Below are 16,969 nucleotides of genomic sequence, written 5' to 3' on the forward strand. Positions count from 1 at the left end.
ATTTAGTATACAATCTTGTTAACGCCTGCCTGATTTTGGTGGACATAATAAAATTTTGTGGACAAATAATTTTCAATTTCCTTTTATTTTTAGGTTTCGACAGTATCACGTATAGTGATAAGTTTTAATTGCTGATGGGGGTTTATTGATGTTTAAATAATATGGAAAAATAGCCTGTATTGTACACGTGTACAGTGATGCAATACCCAATACAGTGGTACCTCGGTACTCGACCATAATCCGTTCTGAGGTGGTGGTCGAGCACCGATTTGTTCGAACACCGAAAGCAATTTTCCCATAAGAAATAATGGAAAGTATGTGTGCACAAGTAAATGTGCACAAGCAGTACATGATAAAGATAAAGAGAAATAAAGCATTATAAACCATTTTGTATAATTTACTTACGTTTTGGAGAGTGGTTGATGGCATACAGGAATGGATGTGGAGAGGACGGGAGGGAGGTACTCCTTCCATGATGACGCTAGCTAACTGCGACGCGAGGTACACCGCGTTCATATTTTGCTATAATTTCCTTCTTCGGTTCAATAGTGGTCCTCATTGTTTTCCTCTTTGCCTTCCCCTTTCTGTCTTTCACTGTCTTTCTTTGGACCCATTATTAAGGGCTAGAGCAACACGAAAAAGTTTAAATCCGGGAAGAAATACTCGAACAAACGTCTTACTCCGCTGGCGGTCTGAGTTGAACTGGCGCTTACCCGCTGGCCGAGAAGGGCCGAGGAGCGCGTTTGGGTCGGCTCGGCTCGGCTCGGCTAGGCTCGGCTAGTCGAGAACCGAAAATCTGATCGAGGTCCGATGCATTACCTACTTGATTTTTTTGGTCGAGCACCGATTTGGTCGAGTATAGAGGCGTTCGAGGACCGAGGTACCACTGTAATACGTATGTGTGCTTCCGTATAAGATTTCTCCAGCCTCGGTGTCATAAATGATGGTATTATGATGGGTATTTATTTGAGGCGAAGTCACTGAAGGCTGAAGTGTGAAATGCTACTAATTTTTTTATGTATATACAGTTTAACCATGTGAAGCACTGAGTTCTCAGTGAGAAGTGACAAATAACTTTAATAACTTTTGATCGTATAAAATACCAATATATAGATCCATATTATTGTTCATTCAAAACGAAGTGATGTTTCTTTAAAATAATAATCTAAATAATCTATATATTGTGTAACTGTAGCTACCCAAAACACGAACGGACACAATGTTGTGGGGAGATCTTATGAGTGTTAAGTCTTTTCCTGTCAGACCAGTAAAAATTTGAGGAAATAAGGTATTTCTTATTTTATTTAGCTACAGTGCCTGATCAAACCAAAAAAAAAAAAACTTTCGATATGATGCAGAACTGTTAGCACTACATCCTGTTGAAAATAATATAACTCAAAAGTGAAATTTCTTTAACAAATGATCGCTGTAAATCTTCTGAGACTGTGCAGATGCATTTAATCATTCATAGTTTATGTCCATCACTTGTGTTGCAATTTATCACACTGTCAATAGATTATGAAATAAATTATCTGGTTAATTTATAATCTAAAGCGATCCGATTGTTTGTTATGAATAAAGAAACTGGGTCTATTTTCTAGCTTTCTATACAAAGATATGTATATTTGATTGTGAAAAATAAATTATCGTTAAATCAAATATTGAACCCAGGGCAAGCAGTGTATGCTCTGCGCAACTCGCAGAGGTGCTGTTCATCCTTAATTAAATGCTGTCTCAAGAAGTTCTTAGATCAAGTCAACTGTGGCAACTCCTCTTACGATCACATCATTGGCATAAAAAAAGATAAAGGTCAGAACACTCAGAAAGAGGGGAACTATCCCATCACTTGCAAAAAAATTGATTTTCACAGTGTTAAACAGCGTTAAACTTGTTAAACAAACAGGTCATTTGTATGTGTTTAATTTGAAATGGTGAATATTATTTGTAAATTTTTTACCTGACATTTAAAAAAAAAAAAAGCCAAACCGTCAAAGAGTTCTTTTAAGAGCTTGGCCTCCTGGCTGCTGCAGAAGCCAAAAATCCTGGCTGTGTGACTGCATGGCGCTCTGATTAATGGTAGAGGCTGTGGGTGGGTGGTAGACATGGATCTGCCCATTACCACACTGCAACATTGCAAATGGCTTCAATTACTGTGGAGTGTGCTGAGCTGGCAGTGTGGGCTTGAGAAGGCAAGATGAGCAACACCATGCAACCGCGCCACTGTGATCCATTCATTCACGCCGTATGATCATCAGGTTCAGACTTTGTGAACAAGGAATTGGGATTCTTGTCGCTTTCAACCTTCGCTTTTTGCCAGTAATGCTGATGCCGGGGCCCCCTCAGCAAGTCCTCCTGGCATTACATCCCTTCGCAAACCCGGTGGCACCACGTTGAGCGCTTGCCAAGTGGCTAACAAGGATCACGAGGGCCATGGTGCTCAATGCCCCCCCCCCCCCCCCCCCCTTTCCCCTGTCACGGGGGATTCCCTATGATCTCTTCCTGCCGCTCAGAGCCAAGAGTGCCCCCCTCCTTCCACCCCGCGGTGTGTCTTATACGAGAAGCCAACTGTCTCCGTCAGGTCACTGACCCACATTTATAACTCAAATGCAGGAGACACAGCAGACTCCCACCATTCCTCGCGGCGGCGGTGCCCCCCTGTATTAACTAAAGACATGGCCCCAGATGAAAAGAAAAAAGGGACAACATATTTGCAATCAAATTGAGTCAATGACTGCGCTGCTGGAAGTGGAAAATGATCATTAGGAGTCTCCCACCCACGGCTAAATGCTCTCCCATTGTAAATCACATCAATTAATGTCACGGGCCTGACAAATGTTCTCTGTGTCACGGCACACGGGAGGGCAGACAGACACTAATAAGTGAACATACTTAACGGAGGAGGTGGGGAGAGACATGGGATTCCCTCCACTCGTGCCTGTGCGTGGGGATAACCTTGTCAAAGCCAAGTGGAGGCCAGTCCAATTGTAGCAGGTGCACCAGTGAATCCAGACAAAAATCCTCCAACTAGAAACGCGTGGCACTACACACACAAGGATGGGCATAATCATCGCTTCAGCAATTACAGGAGGTCCTCTGTAAACCTTGTGTTAGGACAGCCCTGAACAAACAATGAACTCATTTGTGCAGTGGCGGAAGACCTGTGATTCTTAATCGACGCATTGACAACCAACCGGTCAACTTGATCAACTTATATTGTTGATCAATTCATCGTTTAGAGCCACTACCTTGGAGGGATACTTTATTTATTTAGCCATTTCAACAGTAAAAAATTAATATCCAGCTATTATCTGAAGCCACTTATCATCACTAGGGTCGCTGGCGAGCTGATGTCTATCCCAGTTGTCTTTGGGCAGTGGGCGGGGGACACCCTGAACTGGTTGCCAGCCAATTTCAGGGCACATGAATGATGACTCACACTCAAACACATCTGAAGGTAATTTAAAGTGTCCAATACACCTACATTGCATGATTTTGGGATTGTGGGAGAAAACCTGAGAGCCTGGAGAAAGCCCACGCAGGCATGAGGAGAACATGCAAACTCCATACAGGGAGACAGGAGCTGGAATTGAACACAGTACCTCTGAACTGTGAGGCGGACGTGCTAACCAGTTTTCCACCATGCTGCCCTAAAAAAGTTAATATTTTGTCTATAATTTGATAATTGGAATTTTTCATGCAATCAATACATTTGAAAACATATTTTGCAACTTGCTGTCAACTGAAAAGATACTCCATGCCCACGTAACGACCAATCATGGCTCCCTATGTTTTGTGACTGAATCCAAATCAATTTATATAAAAAAAAAAAAAAATAGTTACAGGTACTTTATGTATTTCCAAACAGTTCAAATACAATACTTCTATAACTTCTGCTTTTAAAACAATACATATTTTTATGCTTTAAATAAAAATTCAGACATGCTTTCGATGGACTATGTTCAATAAAAGTTGCTCATCAAAACAAAACACTCCTGATAATGCTTGGCTCCGATGAAACCGATTGAGCTATAGAAGTAAATATCTTTGATCAACAGTGGAAGTTCATCAGTCTATCCATCCATCGATCCATAGTATCTATCTAACGGGTTTGAGAATCTCTCAATGTTCTAAGCGCTTGTGTACATGCCGACGTATTTAGTGGAAAAATGTCAGGAGGAGCTTTGCCTCAACATCTCTTTGCTGATACTAGCTGAAAGTGAATAGACAATCATGTTTAAAAAAAAAAGTTTATGAATTCCACTTGACTGAAAGTTTCTTTTCCTCATGCTCAATCAATTATTACGTGTATCCTACTTACAGTTGAAAGAATATTTTTGGTTCAATCAAGAAAAACTGCATCCAAACTGGTTGATTTCAGTAAGCATTTAGAAGCTGGGGAAACATATTTGTCAAGACAACATGCGTTTTTTTCCATTGGTATTAACTATGGAAGACTGAGACTAGCTCAGATTCAGGCAAAAAAAAAAAAGATGCGCATTGATTGGGAGATGAACGACAGCTAGACCCCCGAGACCCGCCGTATCATGTTCATTCAGTCCCCTGCTGGCAAGCAAGTCTTTTGTTGGATTAAAAAAAATGTTGCAAAAAATAGTGTCAATTGTCCCTTCAACAAGACAAAATATTTCATGATGCTTGAATGAAATGTAGAATTTGATTTCTTTTAAACAGCAAGAGGAGTGTGCTCATGAGAGGAAGTAATCCAGAAGACTAAAAATGGGTGAGTCCAGTAACTTGTCCAGTAGTTTCATTATTGGTGGGGTGCGCACTCGAACTGATGGGAGGAAATGTACTCTTCTGTTTTCACACCAAAGCCATAAAAAATTGTAAATAGCAGGCTATTATTCATACTAGGATTTCTCTTTCTCTCTTCTCTACACTAACCATGTTTGACATTATGAATACTTGAATAATCCATTCCAAGCTTCTGCACAACTTCAAATCCTTCACATCAAAACAGGGTGCCTGCATTGATTAGTGACGTAGGTGTCAAAGCTACAAAACAGCAGAGAGTGGCAGCTGCACTCATTCATGACTCAAACCGCCCTCAATTGCACCTCAAATCATCAGACGGAATCTGACCAGAACAGACAGCAAGACACACCTCCTTGGATGGTTCCGTGTATCCCGCCCGCACATGCCCAACTTTTTTGGGGGGGGGTCCTCAGGGGCCAAAAAGTACAAGAACCTCACCAAAACAATCAGCTCACTCTCAAACAAACAAGAGAATCTTTTGAAACAAACACCGCGTTAAGTCATTGAATTCCAAATGGTACAATTTCAAAACTGTTTTAAACATAATTTTTCTGCTACTAGTTTGAAGCTCTGTGTTGTCATACTAAACTTGAATTTGTAAGTTCAATACATTACCATTTCATTTTGAACAAACCTTTTTTGTTTTTTAATAAACATTCAATTAATTAGACTCATTTTTATTGGATACGTCCCACGGTGACACATAAAGATCACCCCTATTATCTCCAATAGGCTATACCAGTATAGATATGTAATGTTATGTTTTGTGCCTTCTGTGTTTGCCTTTACTGCTGATTCAACAACGTGCTGGCAGTTGGGTTGATTAGCTCTCCTATGATAGATGAGGCTTCAGGGGTCAGAGAGGATGTGACCTCTGAGAGTCATTACCTCGTGGCGCATTCTCCAACTCGGCTTGCGACTCCAGTCTATCGGTGTTTTGCTCGAACAACAGGAACTGGTAGCGGTGGAAGCCAGTCCCCTGCGGTGGACTCGGAGCAGAATAGTCTGTATTGGGAAAGAGAAATGAGAAAAAAACAACAACAAAGGAATTAGTCAAGGCTGATGAATGCACTCACGCAGTGATAAACGTGATTGTACAGCAAGTCCAAGTTCAAAATGTGTTTTAGTTAATGCAAATCAAGTCAACTGATGGCCCCAACCTTATAGCTTTTAACAATAGCTAGTATTCTTTTGTGTTGTCTTCACCGAAAATGCTGTGGTCCCTCTTTTTTTTTTTTTAATAAACTTTGAAGGTTCCACTTTATTGAATAATTCTTCTTTTTTAGCAACTAAAAAAGAAAAAAAAAGAAGAAACAACACTTACCAGTGACAGTGATTCCTTGTAACTGTCCATTTTTCAGTGAAGATCCCTATTAAATGAAACAAGTTAGTAAGCAGTGGTGCTCTTGTCAAGTAATTGTTTTATATTTTATAACATGCACCGGGTATTTTTCAGAACACACGTATAACATACAAAAACTATGATTTACATTATGACAATAAAAAAGGTCAAGAAGAGTTTGAAGAAATCAGAATCACATTTTTTTTTAAAACCTTTGTAAACAATTTATACTGAAAGAACAATCAATTAGGTTACATTTCTAAATTGTTTGAATCCAACATGATGACAATCTGGATAGAATGTATTATTATTATTAGGTTGTACACCTAATGTGACATAGGGTAGCGTTTCACTGTCGTCATCGTATCATAAAAATCTGGCATCTGCAAAGGGGCGTGTGGACTTTTTACATCCACAGCAATGATCATTTCAGCATTGCTAAACCAAACATAATGCTTGCCTAGGACTGTTGCACAGCACAGAATTTGTCATAAATTAAACCTGAACCTAATGCATTAATTTAAGGGAAAATAAATGTGTTTGGAACAGCAGGTTGCATCCTCATCAGATGTCATATGCGCAGCCGCAAAATCATTATGCACATGTCAAGTTCAACTCCCGCATCCCGGGCCAGCGCACAGATGCTGTGCGCCATGCAAATTGCTCACAGGAACGTTTGTTTAATAGACTTGGCTGCTCGCTACGAGACACTCGCATCCTCGAGTGGGAGGAAAAGGGCTAAATATGTTGTCTGTGAAATGGCCCGAACACCACTTGAAGTAAACATGGAAGTCCCCGTCAACGGCATGGAGTATCTCGTCTCAGCAGCACCTGCTTGAGTCGCCGTTTTTTTGCACACGCAGGCTCCCCCCGCAGGGTGACTAAGGTACTGTGATGCAACACATTGAAAGGCCACAAAGGGCAGAACTGAAGCGTTTTAATGTCACAGAATGGGATTTCCGAAACTTGATCAGCTCAAGAACTACATGGGTAAAATAAAACAGCATAAGAGAAATCGTTTCTTCTGACAAAATACTGTAATAAATGCGTAAGCTCATCTTTTTATGCGCCTACCTTGTAGGTTCAAGCTTGTGATCAAGAAATTTGATAGATGTGTTTGAGGGAAGAATAGAGCAGCGGTTGGTCGCCTGCATAATGATGAACAATATAAAGCAAGTGTGTCAAACTTGGTTTTATGGTGGGCCACAAGTAGTTGTGGTTGCGCTTGAGGGGACCAGTTCTTACGTTGAAACCACATCAAATGTGTGATTGCAGGCTTGACATATCTTTGTTTTAGGTTCACAGTTGGTCCACATTCGCTACACGTAGAAATAAAATAAAATACCCTTTGTGTTTTTTCCGGAAAACAGCAGACGCAAACATCATGCGTGGTCAATGACCGTCTCACGTTGATAAAATTGAACTAATACTCCTTTATGATTGCATGTCAAACATTGCAAGCCAGAAAATGGCAGCAGAGTTTAAATGGATGCCAGATGTAAGGTTTCAAATATCCCTCCATATTTGATGGTGCTTGTCGTCTTTACTGCCGCAAGTGAGCTGAGAATATGTCAGCAATGTGCTGATATCCCCTGTACTGTATTTGATAAATTCCGGTCACAACACTGCCTACTAGGGTCCAAAAATATATATTTTTCCCCCTGTAATTCTGGACGGTTGTGTTTAATCTAAGGAACAAACCCAACTAACATTTACAGAATTTAAAGGTCAACCAACCCAATTAATTCAATTTATCATCCAGCCATATGTATATTCACGAATTACCCTCCCTAAATGCACTGTAGAGTAAAACCACTTCTTTTCTGTTTGAAGAGAGATAAACCCCGTCTTGGCAGGTAGTAGTAGGCAGCTGCTCTGCAGTTAGCATTGACCTTGCTACGGCCCAAAGTTGGGTCAGCATGGGCACTTCAGGAGCTCTCTGAGGGCCAAGAGCTGGAAAAACTGAGATGACATACATGCATTTTTCACAGGACTATGGAGCTCTTCATAGTTGTTTTAAAAATGACACAATTGCAAAGATAACAAAAATCTCTTCATCCAGTTTAACGCATTCACGAATTAGATAATGTTGGCTCACCCCTTTGTTGTGCGTCGGAGAAGATTTACTCAGGATTACCCAAGTGAAGGCTTTCTTTAAAAAAATAATTATTGCATGATGTGGTGTATTCATTGTCTTGCTAATCCTGTTTCTGCTGTTCAAGAGGTTGTGTGGTAAATATCAAGTGCATGCCACCATTGTTTACACACCGCTACTATCGGTGCATTTTTGAAGAGTCCTTTCTGCGGGGAGAATTTTCATCATTTCATCCAGTGATCAGAGAGAACAAAAAGCTTTATTTAGAACTAGCAAGAGTCCTGAGGCCTGGCGGATGTGAGCGTGTTGCCCTGGCAACAGGTAGTCAACATTCACGCGTGCAGCATTTTTCGTGCATTAATGTCTCAATCACTATGGCATGATAATTTGACTCTTATCCGATTCGAACACCCATTAAAATAACAACAGACCAACTGCAATAAAGCAGTACTTGAGGGGTTTAGCATACTTAGGACAGTCATGACAGTTCACTGACGCTCACCAGGGAGTGATGCTCACACTCATCTACAGGACATTCTCACATAGTGGGTGGTCCATCTCAGGGGACTCCACTGTGGGGGCGAGATGCAGATCACACAAAAAAGTTTTGACTGCTCATTGATTGAAAGCATCTTATTGAGTGGCTTGATATATATTTATATATAAAATAAGTTTGCGTCGTATCTGACAACCGCCTGTTTGATGTGTGTATATGGATGGAGTGGGTGGGACCCTGGATCTGCACCTCTATCTGGCACCAAGACTGAATGAAAACCATCTAAGTATTTTTTTTTTGTGTCATCCAAATGAACACAAGCAAGTACAACTTCCTTGGAGGCGTTAAAAATGACACTCCCCATGATTCATGGCTTCAGAAAAATCATATATACATAAGTCTGAAATAAGAAAAATGTGTAATGTGATGCTGCTTGCACCCTCTCATCAGGGAATGCTGAAGTTAAAGTACGTGTAGGAGGTAGAAAACTGACAAATACAGGAAATAGAACCATTAAAATGAATGATAGCATATTAAAACAAATTACATAAGCATTTTAGTTTTGAAGCTAAACAATGAGGTCCGTTGTTCCGCAATTTTCAAAAGGCAGAGAAGCTTGATGACGGATTTCATCTTTGAACACCACCGCAGTGGATTTGAAGTAATCCACGCAATTGGTTTAAACTTTTATATTTCATAAAATCATTAAGTACTTATTGAAAATGGTATTGAGTTATAATTTTCAGGGGCTTCAATAAGAATATTCAGACAAATACTTTAAACCTTTGAATGAAATTCTTTTGCATCAAAAGAGTGGCTGAAGTAAGGAGGCCATGGACATCAATACCACATTCTTCAGTTTCCTCTGTAGATAAGAGGTCTGGAAAACAATGACATACTGTATTCTTCACTGCTCATATTAGTGGCCAGATCAAGCCAATAAGGAATAGCTTCCTCTTGTAGAAAACAAAAATGAAAGTAGTAATAAGACTGCAAATTATATATATATATATATATATATATATATATATATATATATATATATATATATATGTGTGTGTGTGTGTGTGTGTGTGTGTGTGTATAAACACCAAAGACCAAATAATACATAAATTTAAACTGTGCTTAGTAGCATGACTACACTACTTTCCTCTTTGAGGAAATCTCTCCCCATAAGTAAGTAGTCGTAAAAAAATGAACAGTAGGAACAGCAACTGCCAAACTGTCAGCATCAAAGTGTTCAGTCTTTAAGAAGTAATCTTAATGCTCTTCCCAGCCTATACAGTGGACCCCCGGGTTACGGTGTCCCCTCCTTACGTTTGTTTCACGTTACGGTGTGGAATACTGAGTTTTTTCGTCCCCTCTTTATGACATTTATTGCGCTTTACGATTAACATCAACAACTGTCATGACCTGTGGGTTGGTTGTGTTTGGTTGTTTTGCCTCCCTCTTTTAGCGTTTTTAGGTAATTGCTTCTTATTTTCTATTGGCATCAAAGTGCCTCCCTGCAACGCGTCACTACAATGCTGGTCTGCTACTGGTCGCCGTCTCGACTATCTAAGACACGGGTCTACAATTGGTCAGCATGATGAGGTCGTGAAGATGCTGGTCTGCTATTGGTCGGTGCACGGGGTCACAAAGATGGCTGCCTAAAGACTTGATCTCGTGTGAGAGCGCTTTCAATATCGTATTTATTATGCATTTTTGAGTTTAATTCCATCTTGAATTGGGTGTCCATGAGTCCCAATATTGCTAGTGATGTTAAAGAGAAAAGTAAGAAGATGATTTACATGGAAAGGAAGCTGGAGATAAGCAAGGAATACGAAGAAAGGTAAGTGAGCCTAGCCTAGGCTAACGTTACTAGGGAATATGGCCGTCAAAGGTAAATTAATCCTTGTTATTTAATTGAATGCATGTATATTATATATAAGTAGCACTTACTATACTATTTTGATAATTTTTAATATGTACAATTTTTATGTTTTTACGTGTTTTTTTTTTTTTTACACGCATTAGCTAATTAACATAGGTTTGGATTCGCCGCCATACGGCGAATTCGCGTTACAATCCCAACCGCGGAACGGATTAATCTCGTAAACCAGGGGCCCACTGTATTAGCTGCTAGCTAGCGGCTAATTTATGCAAGAGCTGCTAATAATGAAAGCCTTAATGGTTAAATGAACATCATATCTGCATTATTTGGTAAAGTAGGGTTTATTTTTAAATGGACCTTCTCCAATTTGCCAGCGTATTTTTCTGTCATGTAGACTGTTAACTATTGTTGCTGTAATTGCACAGAAATATGTGACATATGTACTCCAGATATCTTTAACACCTGTTCATAATAGCACTAAGAAGTTGAAATCCTGTAATTAAATCTTGTGGGGCATGGTGATGTCTCATCTGGCCTTAAATTGGAGGAAGTACATTCTGATTCATGGATGCAAACAGCTGCTGAATGCAGAACATGTAAGATGTTTGGTATGATAGTGTGATAACAATTGAGCAACGATTTAAGGAAAAGTATTGCTATAACTTCCAGCAGGACTCCTGCAACAGGAGTTAATAGACCAGAGTAGTCCACGGGGAGATGGTGGGTGGGTGGGCGCAGGGGTGCGGCTTCACCAGCCCAACATCCCTTCTTCTCATGTGTGGGTGAGTACCGTACTTCCCTTTGTCAGTATGAGTTACTCATGCACCTCCACATGCATCCACCTCTTGCCTCCCCCTCCCATGCGCACCCCACAAGCCCACACCTACGATAATCAGCACCCACGTCCGTCTAAAGCGCGGCTCGGAGCGCAACGTTCTCTCTATTGCTTGCAGTCAGGCTAACAGACGGGGAGAGAGAGCATGACAGATGGTGTTCACAGCTCTATTTCTGAGGCTGGACTTGTAGCCTGCCTCCCGCCAACCCCGCCAATTCCACTGAAGCCAAGTGCTTGTGATTGTGCCTCCTTCGTCTTCTCCTCGGTGCTCATTCATTTGCAGGCTGATTGTGAATTCAAACTGACAAGAAAAGTCACCGTTTACATACACTTTGCATCAAGTTGCTATGGCGGAAGCATCATCGCCTGTAAACTTCTGTTAATACCGAAAACGGAACAGTTCAGTTTAAGGTTTACACCTATAATCTATCACTTGAGCGCGTCAACTGTGGAGGAGCACGTGTGATATAACTGGTAGCATTGCGGCTGAAGCAGGATTGGTCTTGCGCTAATTTAACAATCAATTCCCGACAAGTATCTCAGCCGGTAAGCCTTTGTTTATCAGGGTTTCAAATCCATACTTGCAGGATTTTGGACACATATGTTTCCACAAGCAAAATATTCATCAAACTCGAAGCGTGAGGCACATATGAAGCAAAAACCAAATTATCTACTCAAAAGGTGGGCTGATTTGAAATTGCACGTTAATCACTACTGTGGCTCACAAACTGAAGTTTTACGCGTAAGGTGGATGAGCGAAGCCTACTTGTTGAAAAGACATACTTGACAAAAGTACATCAGTGGGTATAATCACCATAAACCAGTTGACGAATATTAACGTTCCTCGGCAGTGAATGAGTTAAATACTTTTTTTTTTTTTTTTAATACATTCTCATTAGTTGAGATTGGGAAAACACGGTGACAATATTGCAGAAGGATTGTCAAATGCTGGACTCCTGTAAAATCCTTCTACAGCTTGGCTGTCACATTCTCAGCTGCGTTGTGGAAAAAGCACCTAATTGCCTTTCATGTAGTAGAGGAGCCTAAATGGTGATCAGCTAAGCAGGGTGAATTGGCCCCAGTCAAGGGTGAAAACCAGTGGGTGAGTCATTCCGGATCTGCATCAATGCATCAACAAATTAACCCATTTAACAATTGCCAGTTGGACTAATGGATTTAGTGATGGAACTCATTTGGCGTTGGTAATGAACTGACTTGGAAACATAAACAGTCCAGTTATTAAGTGAACTCCAGCCTTCACCGACATCACCTGACACACTGTGATGTATCCGGCCTATATAGTCTTTGGCTCCAGCTCATTAGTGGAGAAGCCCATTATTACTCAAATCACTAGTTGAAGAAACTAGCCACCCAAACCCATTACCATCCTCATCTATTCTGTCTCATTTGCATACATTACAAACGTGCCTTGACAAAATGGCCGTACTGGTTTGGTCATCTAATCCTCAGAGAGCAGATTGGCCTGTGCTGCCCTGTTAGGCCAAAAATGAGCGCACACTAATCAAACCAATCTCATTCATCGCGCGGGCTAATGAGAGTATGGATGCTGATGAGGCTCTACTTTAGCGCTGCTGAGGGAAGCCCGAGCTTGAGTTCCCAAGGTAACGCTGGTTTGGCGTTGGGGGAGGATGACTCATTTGAAGGGAATCCTGGAGCCTGAACAAAGCTGCCCACACGGCCCACCCGAAGCTCCATCAGGCCATCGTGTAAACAAGACACTGACATGCACCTCCCACTCCCAAACCAACCCGCGCTAGGGCTTCCCACTGACGGGGTTGGCTTTGGAAAAAACCTAGCCTTTACCTGCTACCCACAACTACAAGCGACAAAGTGGTGACGACTTTCCTGTCAATTGGTAAAAGTGATACCAGATTACAAAAACATCCCTTTTCCGTTACAAGTAAGCGGCTTCGCATCACATATTTGGACTTAATGCCTCAGGTACGGAGACTTAATCTATGATATGTAAAGAACAACCCCTTGGTTCAGGCTACATGTGATTGGTGGATAGCTGAGTGAGAAAAAAAAATACATTCTTGTAAGGGCTGCATGTTCAATTGATGTTGCGTGTTGGTTGTCGGACGAGGAGTAGGCATATCAAGCGATAATTTGCATGTTTGGCAAAAATTGTGGCAACCTGGGAAGAAAGAGTCCTTGAGTAATGCTAGAAATGAGTGAGGATTTTTTTTTTTTCAAATTTATGTCCTAAGCGGGCGGCTCGGCGAAAGGGTGGTTCGCATGTTTGCCTCACAGTTCAAGGTCCCGAGTTCAAATCCGCCTAGCTCTGGTCTTTCTGTGTGGAGTTTGCATGTTTGCCTCGAGGGTTCTCTCCCGGCACTTTGGCTTCCTCCCACCCTACAAAAACATGCATGGCAGGTGTATTGGACACTCAAAAGTGTCCTTAGGTGTGATTGGGTGCGTGATTGGTCGGTTGTCACTCTGTGCTATGCGATTGGCTGGTAACTAGTTCAGGGTGTCCCCTGCCCATAGATAATTGGGATAGGCACCAGCAAGCCTGCAACCCAATGGGGCTCGCGAGCGCCTGGTGGCTGGGCCTACATCCACGGGGTTTGGCCCGAAGCAGCAACGTGGGTCCCCCTACCCAGGGCTACCCACCTGTGCGGCTGCAGAAGCTAGCTTTTGGAACATGAAATGTCAGCTCTCTGGCAGGGAAGGAGCCTGAGCTTGTCTGTGAGGCAGAGAAGATCCGACTTTGATCCCTGGCTTCCCAAAGATGACTGTGATAGGCACCAGCACCCCAGCGACCTTTGTGAGGACAAGCGCTTCAGAAAATGGATGGATGGAAAAAGCTAATTTGACTCCATTCTCATGCAGTGTGCCGTAACAAAGGAGGCTGCTGCTTTTGTTCATAATCCTGCTTGTTTGTCAATCATTTTCTTTTTAATTAAAAAAAAAAAATTAAAGATAAATTTGTTAAAAGAATTATTAAAGGTAAAGTCAAGTCAGAAAATAGCTAAAAGAGACTAAATCAGCTTTTTGACTGTTGTGTTTATAGAATATGAATGAAGCAGATCAGTTTATGAAGGTTACATGAGCAATCTAAGAGAATAGGCAGGCCATTACAGTCACTGCCTGAGCTCCTTTGCACTGGGATATTTTTTTTCAGTTGACACCAACTGGTTTTAGATCAGTGAGCTATGAATGTGAGTATGTGCTGCATTTTGATGAATGCAGACCATGGTGGGAGTGAAAATTATGCCTATTAAAGGCATAGATATTTAAAGTTTAGTGTGTATGTCAATGCTGACACAAATTAAATGATTATAGTAAGCTTGTATCCTAAAGTACGGGGGAGGAGGTGGAGGAGTACGAGGACAAAAAGAAGCCAGAGAATGAGGAGGAGGGTGATAATAACGTAATTACTAAGACATTAAAAGTGATCAACAGGCGTGTAATTGACCACTCAAGTTTGTCCAAGGTCAGTTTATACACTTTCGACTTTGAATGGATAGTGGGTCAATGTGTGGAGACACTGACAGTTTCAGGAATTTATTGATTGTTTGCAAAGATTCAAAATGAGCCCCTGATTTCTAAACGGTTAACCCGTGGGAAATTGTAAAAAAAATACAGCCCTGAAAAGTCAAATACCTACTTCAACAAGAGATTCTACTTTGCTCAGGATACACTATTTACTCTTTCATTCATAGTTTTTTTTTCTAATTAAAGGGAAGTCCAGTCAAAGATTTTAATGACTGAAATATATTATGTGCAACCCCGTTAATATACATCCAGTATTATGTATTATTATGTATTATTTTGTCGTGGTGTCGACTGAAAAAAAGATCCCAGTGCAATGGGTTCATGCAGTGACTATAATGGCCTGCCTATTCTCGGGGATTGGGCATGCAACCTTCACAAACTTCTGCTTCATTGGTATTCTATAAACACAACAGTCAGAATGGTGGTTATTATTTTTTTTTTAGCTATTTTCTGACTTGACTTTATCTTTAATAATGCCTTTTTTAACAAACAAAACCTTGCGTAGAGTTCCTTTAACTTGGTGAAATATAAACATTTGTCAAGTTCCAATGTTCTACAAATTACCGTATTTCCTTAAATAGGCGTCCTCCGAGATGAAAAACAAAAACAAATAGCTTGGCCCATCTGAACTCTTGGAGCTAACAAACTCTGCAGTACCTAAAACCCAACAATCTTCGGTGAAATGATGACAAAGTGCAGCTGGCTGTGTATTATGGCATGTTTTAACATATTAATTTATATGGCAGCAATATCTTCTATTCACCCATTTGATAGGGTTAGGTTAGGGTTGCTGCTAACCAAAACAGAAGCACCTACCGACTCAAGCAAAATGTCTCCCCAAATAATTTATTAAATTTAGGTGTGGAATCTTAACACGTTGTCTGCATTATGTGAAGCCTTCATTTTTTTTCTTTCAGTCGGTTCCAGTAGAGTCTACTGGAACCGACTGTCAGTCTACTGAGTAGACTGACAGGTGGTCACTCCACTTGTGTGTGTCCATGTTTCAGGGCGGTACTAATTCTTTGCATTTCTCCATTAAATGTATTATTGTCTTAAACTATAGTTTTACTTGACTCTCAAATGTTAATATAACACTTGTACAGGTAAAAGCCTTCCCCCAATAGACATCCATGTATACTAACACATGAGTGTCTATGTAATTCATGATTCTTTATGCGTTTAGTATTTCATCAAGTCATTTTTGATCATGTGGCAGCAGCTTTCACAGTAAAGTCATCGCTCCGTCTAAGAGCACCCATTTGTTTCTGTCCCCTGTTGATCTGCACAGTTCATTCAGTGTCTTTAGTCATTAACAAGCGAGAGCGGGCACAAAGGGATTTAAGAGGCAGCATTACTGTTTTGAATGGCTGCATGCTTAATTCTTGTATTATAATTGAGGCAGGAGTGAGACAGAGGTTATGGTAACTGCTGGAAACCTGTCCCACTTCACAGAAAGGTTAATGAACCTTGCAAGTCCTATGGGAGATGGAGTATGCTGTTAATTTGACAAACGTGGGAAATAAATGCTTTTATGCTTTTATTGACGGTGACCAATAGCGGCCTTTTCCGAAATGAAAGGTTTTAGTCTTTTCGGGTGCTTTGCTGCGAGGCAAAAACAATCACGCGGAATGCATTTGATGGAAGAAACTAAGTACATAATTGTTTGCGTGGCCATTTTGGGCTAAAATGCGTCTTCATTATTTATTCCTATTTAAGGGGAACATACAGTATAGTGCAAAATGTACAGTAACCTGATTCTTGTTGTGAAATAAAGACTATCATTTTTCATCTGTCTGTGGGAATAATGGACCTTTAGACTGGTATTTTAACAAAAGGGAGCGACTACTACTAAAATAAAAAGAGCAGTTCAAAATCTCTTTACTCTATCTCTGTAGCTCCTTTCACACCACAGGAAATTTATCAGGAACTATCCATTGTATTCTGGTAGTTTGACTTCCCCTTTCCGTTAACACAAAAAAACATTCCAGGTATGGTTGGACTCTCGAGCATCTACCAGGGCCGACCTAACTACC

General features: G+C 40.8%; 1 protein-coding gene across 1 annotated transcript in view; it reads right to left on the reverse strand.

Moving 5' to 3' along the window:
- pebp4 (phosphatidylethanolamine binding protein 4) overlaps positions 1-16,969 on the reverse strand; it is a 116,891-nt gene that overhangs the window by 5,598 nt on the left and 94,324 nt on the right. The window contains exons 5-6 of the mRNA XM_088421922.1: positions 6,098-6,143; positions 5,662-5,778 (exon numbers count right to left, since the gene is read on the reverse strand). Of these exons, the coding sequence (XP_088278048.1) occupies positions 5,662-5,778; positions 6,098-6,143 (163 nt within the window). The remainder of the gene's footprint in view (positions 1-5,661; positions 5,779-6,097; positions 6,144-16,969) is intronic.

The sequence above is a fragment of the Hippichthys cyanospilos genome, chromosome 1, assembly GCF_059441005.1.
Source record: "Hippichthys cyanospilos isolate Australia breed blue-spotted pipefish chromosome 1, RoL_Hcya_1.0, whole genome shotgun sequence".
NCBI lineage: Eukaryota > Metazoa > Chordata > Actinopteri > Syngnathiformes > Syngnathidae > Hippichthys > Hippichthys cyanospilos.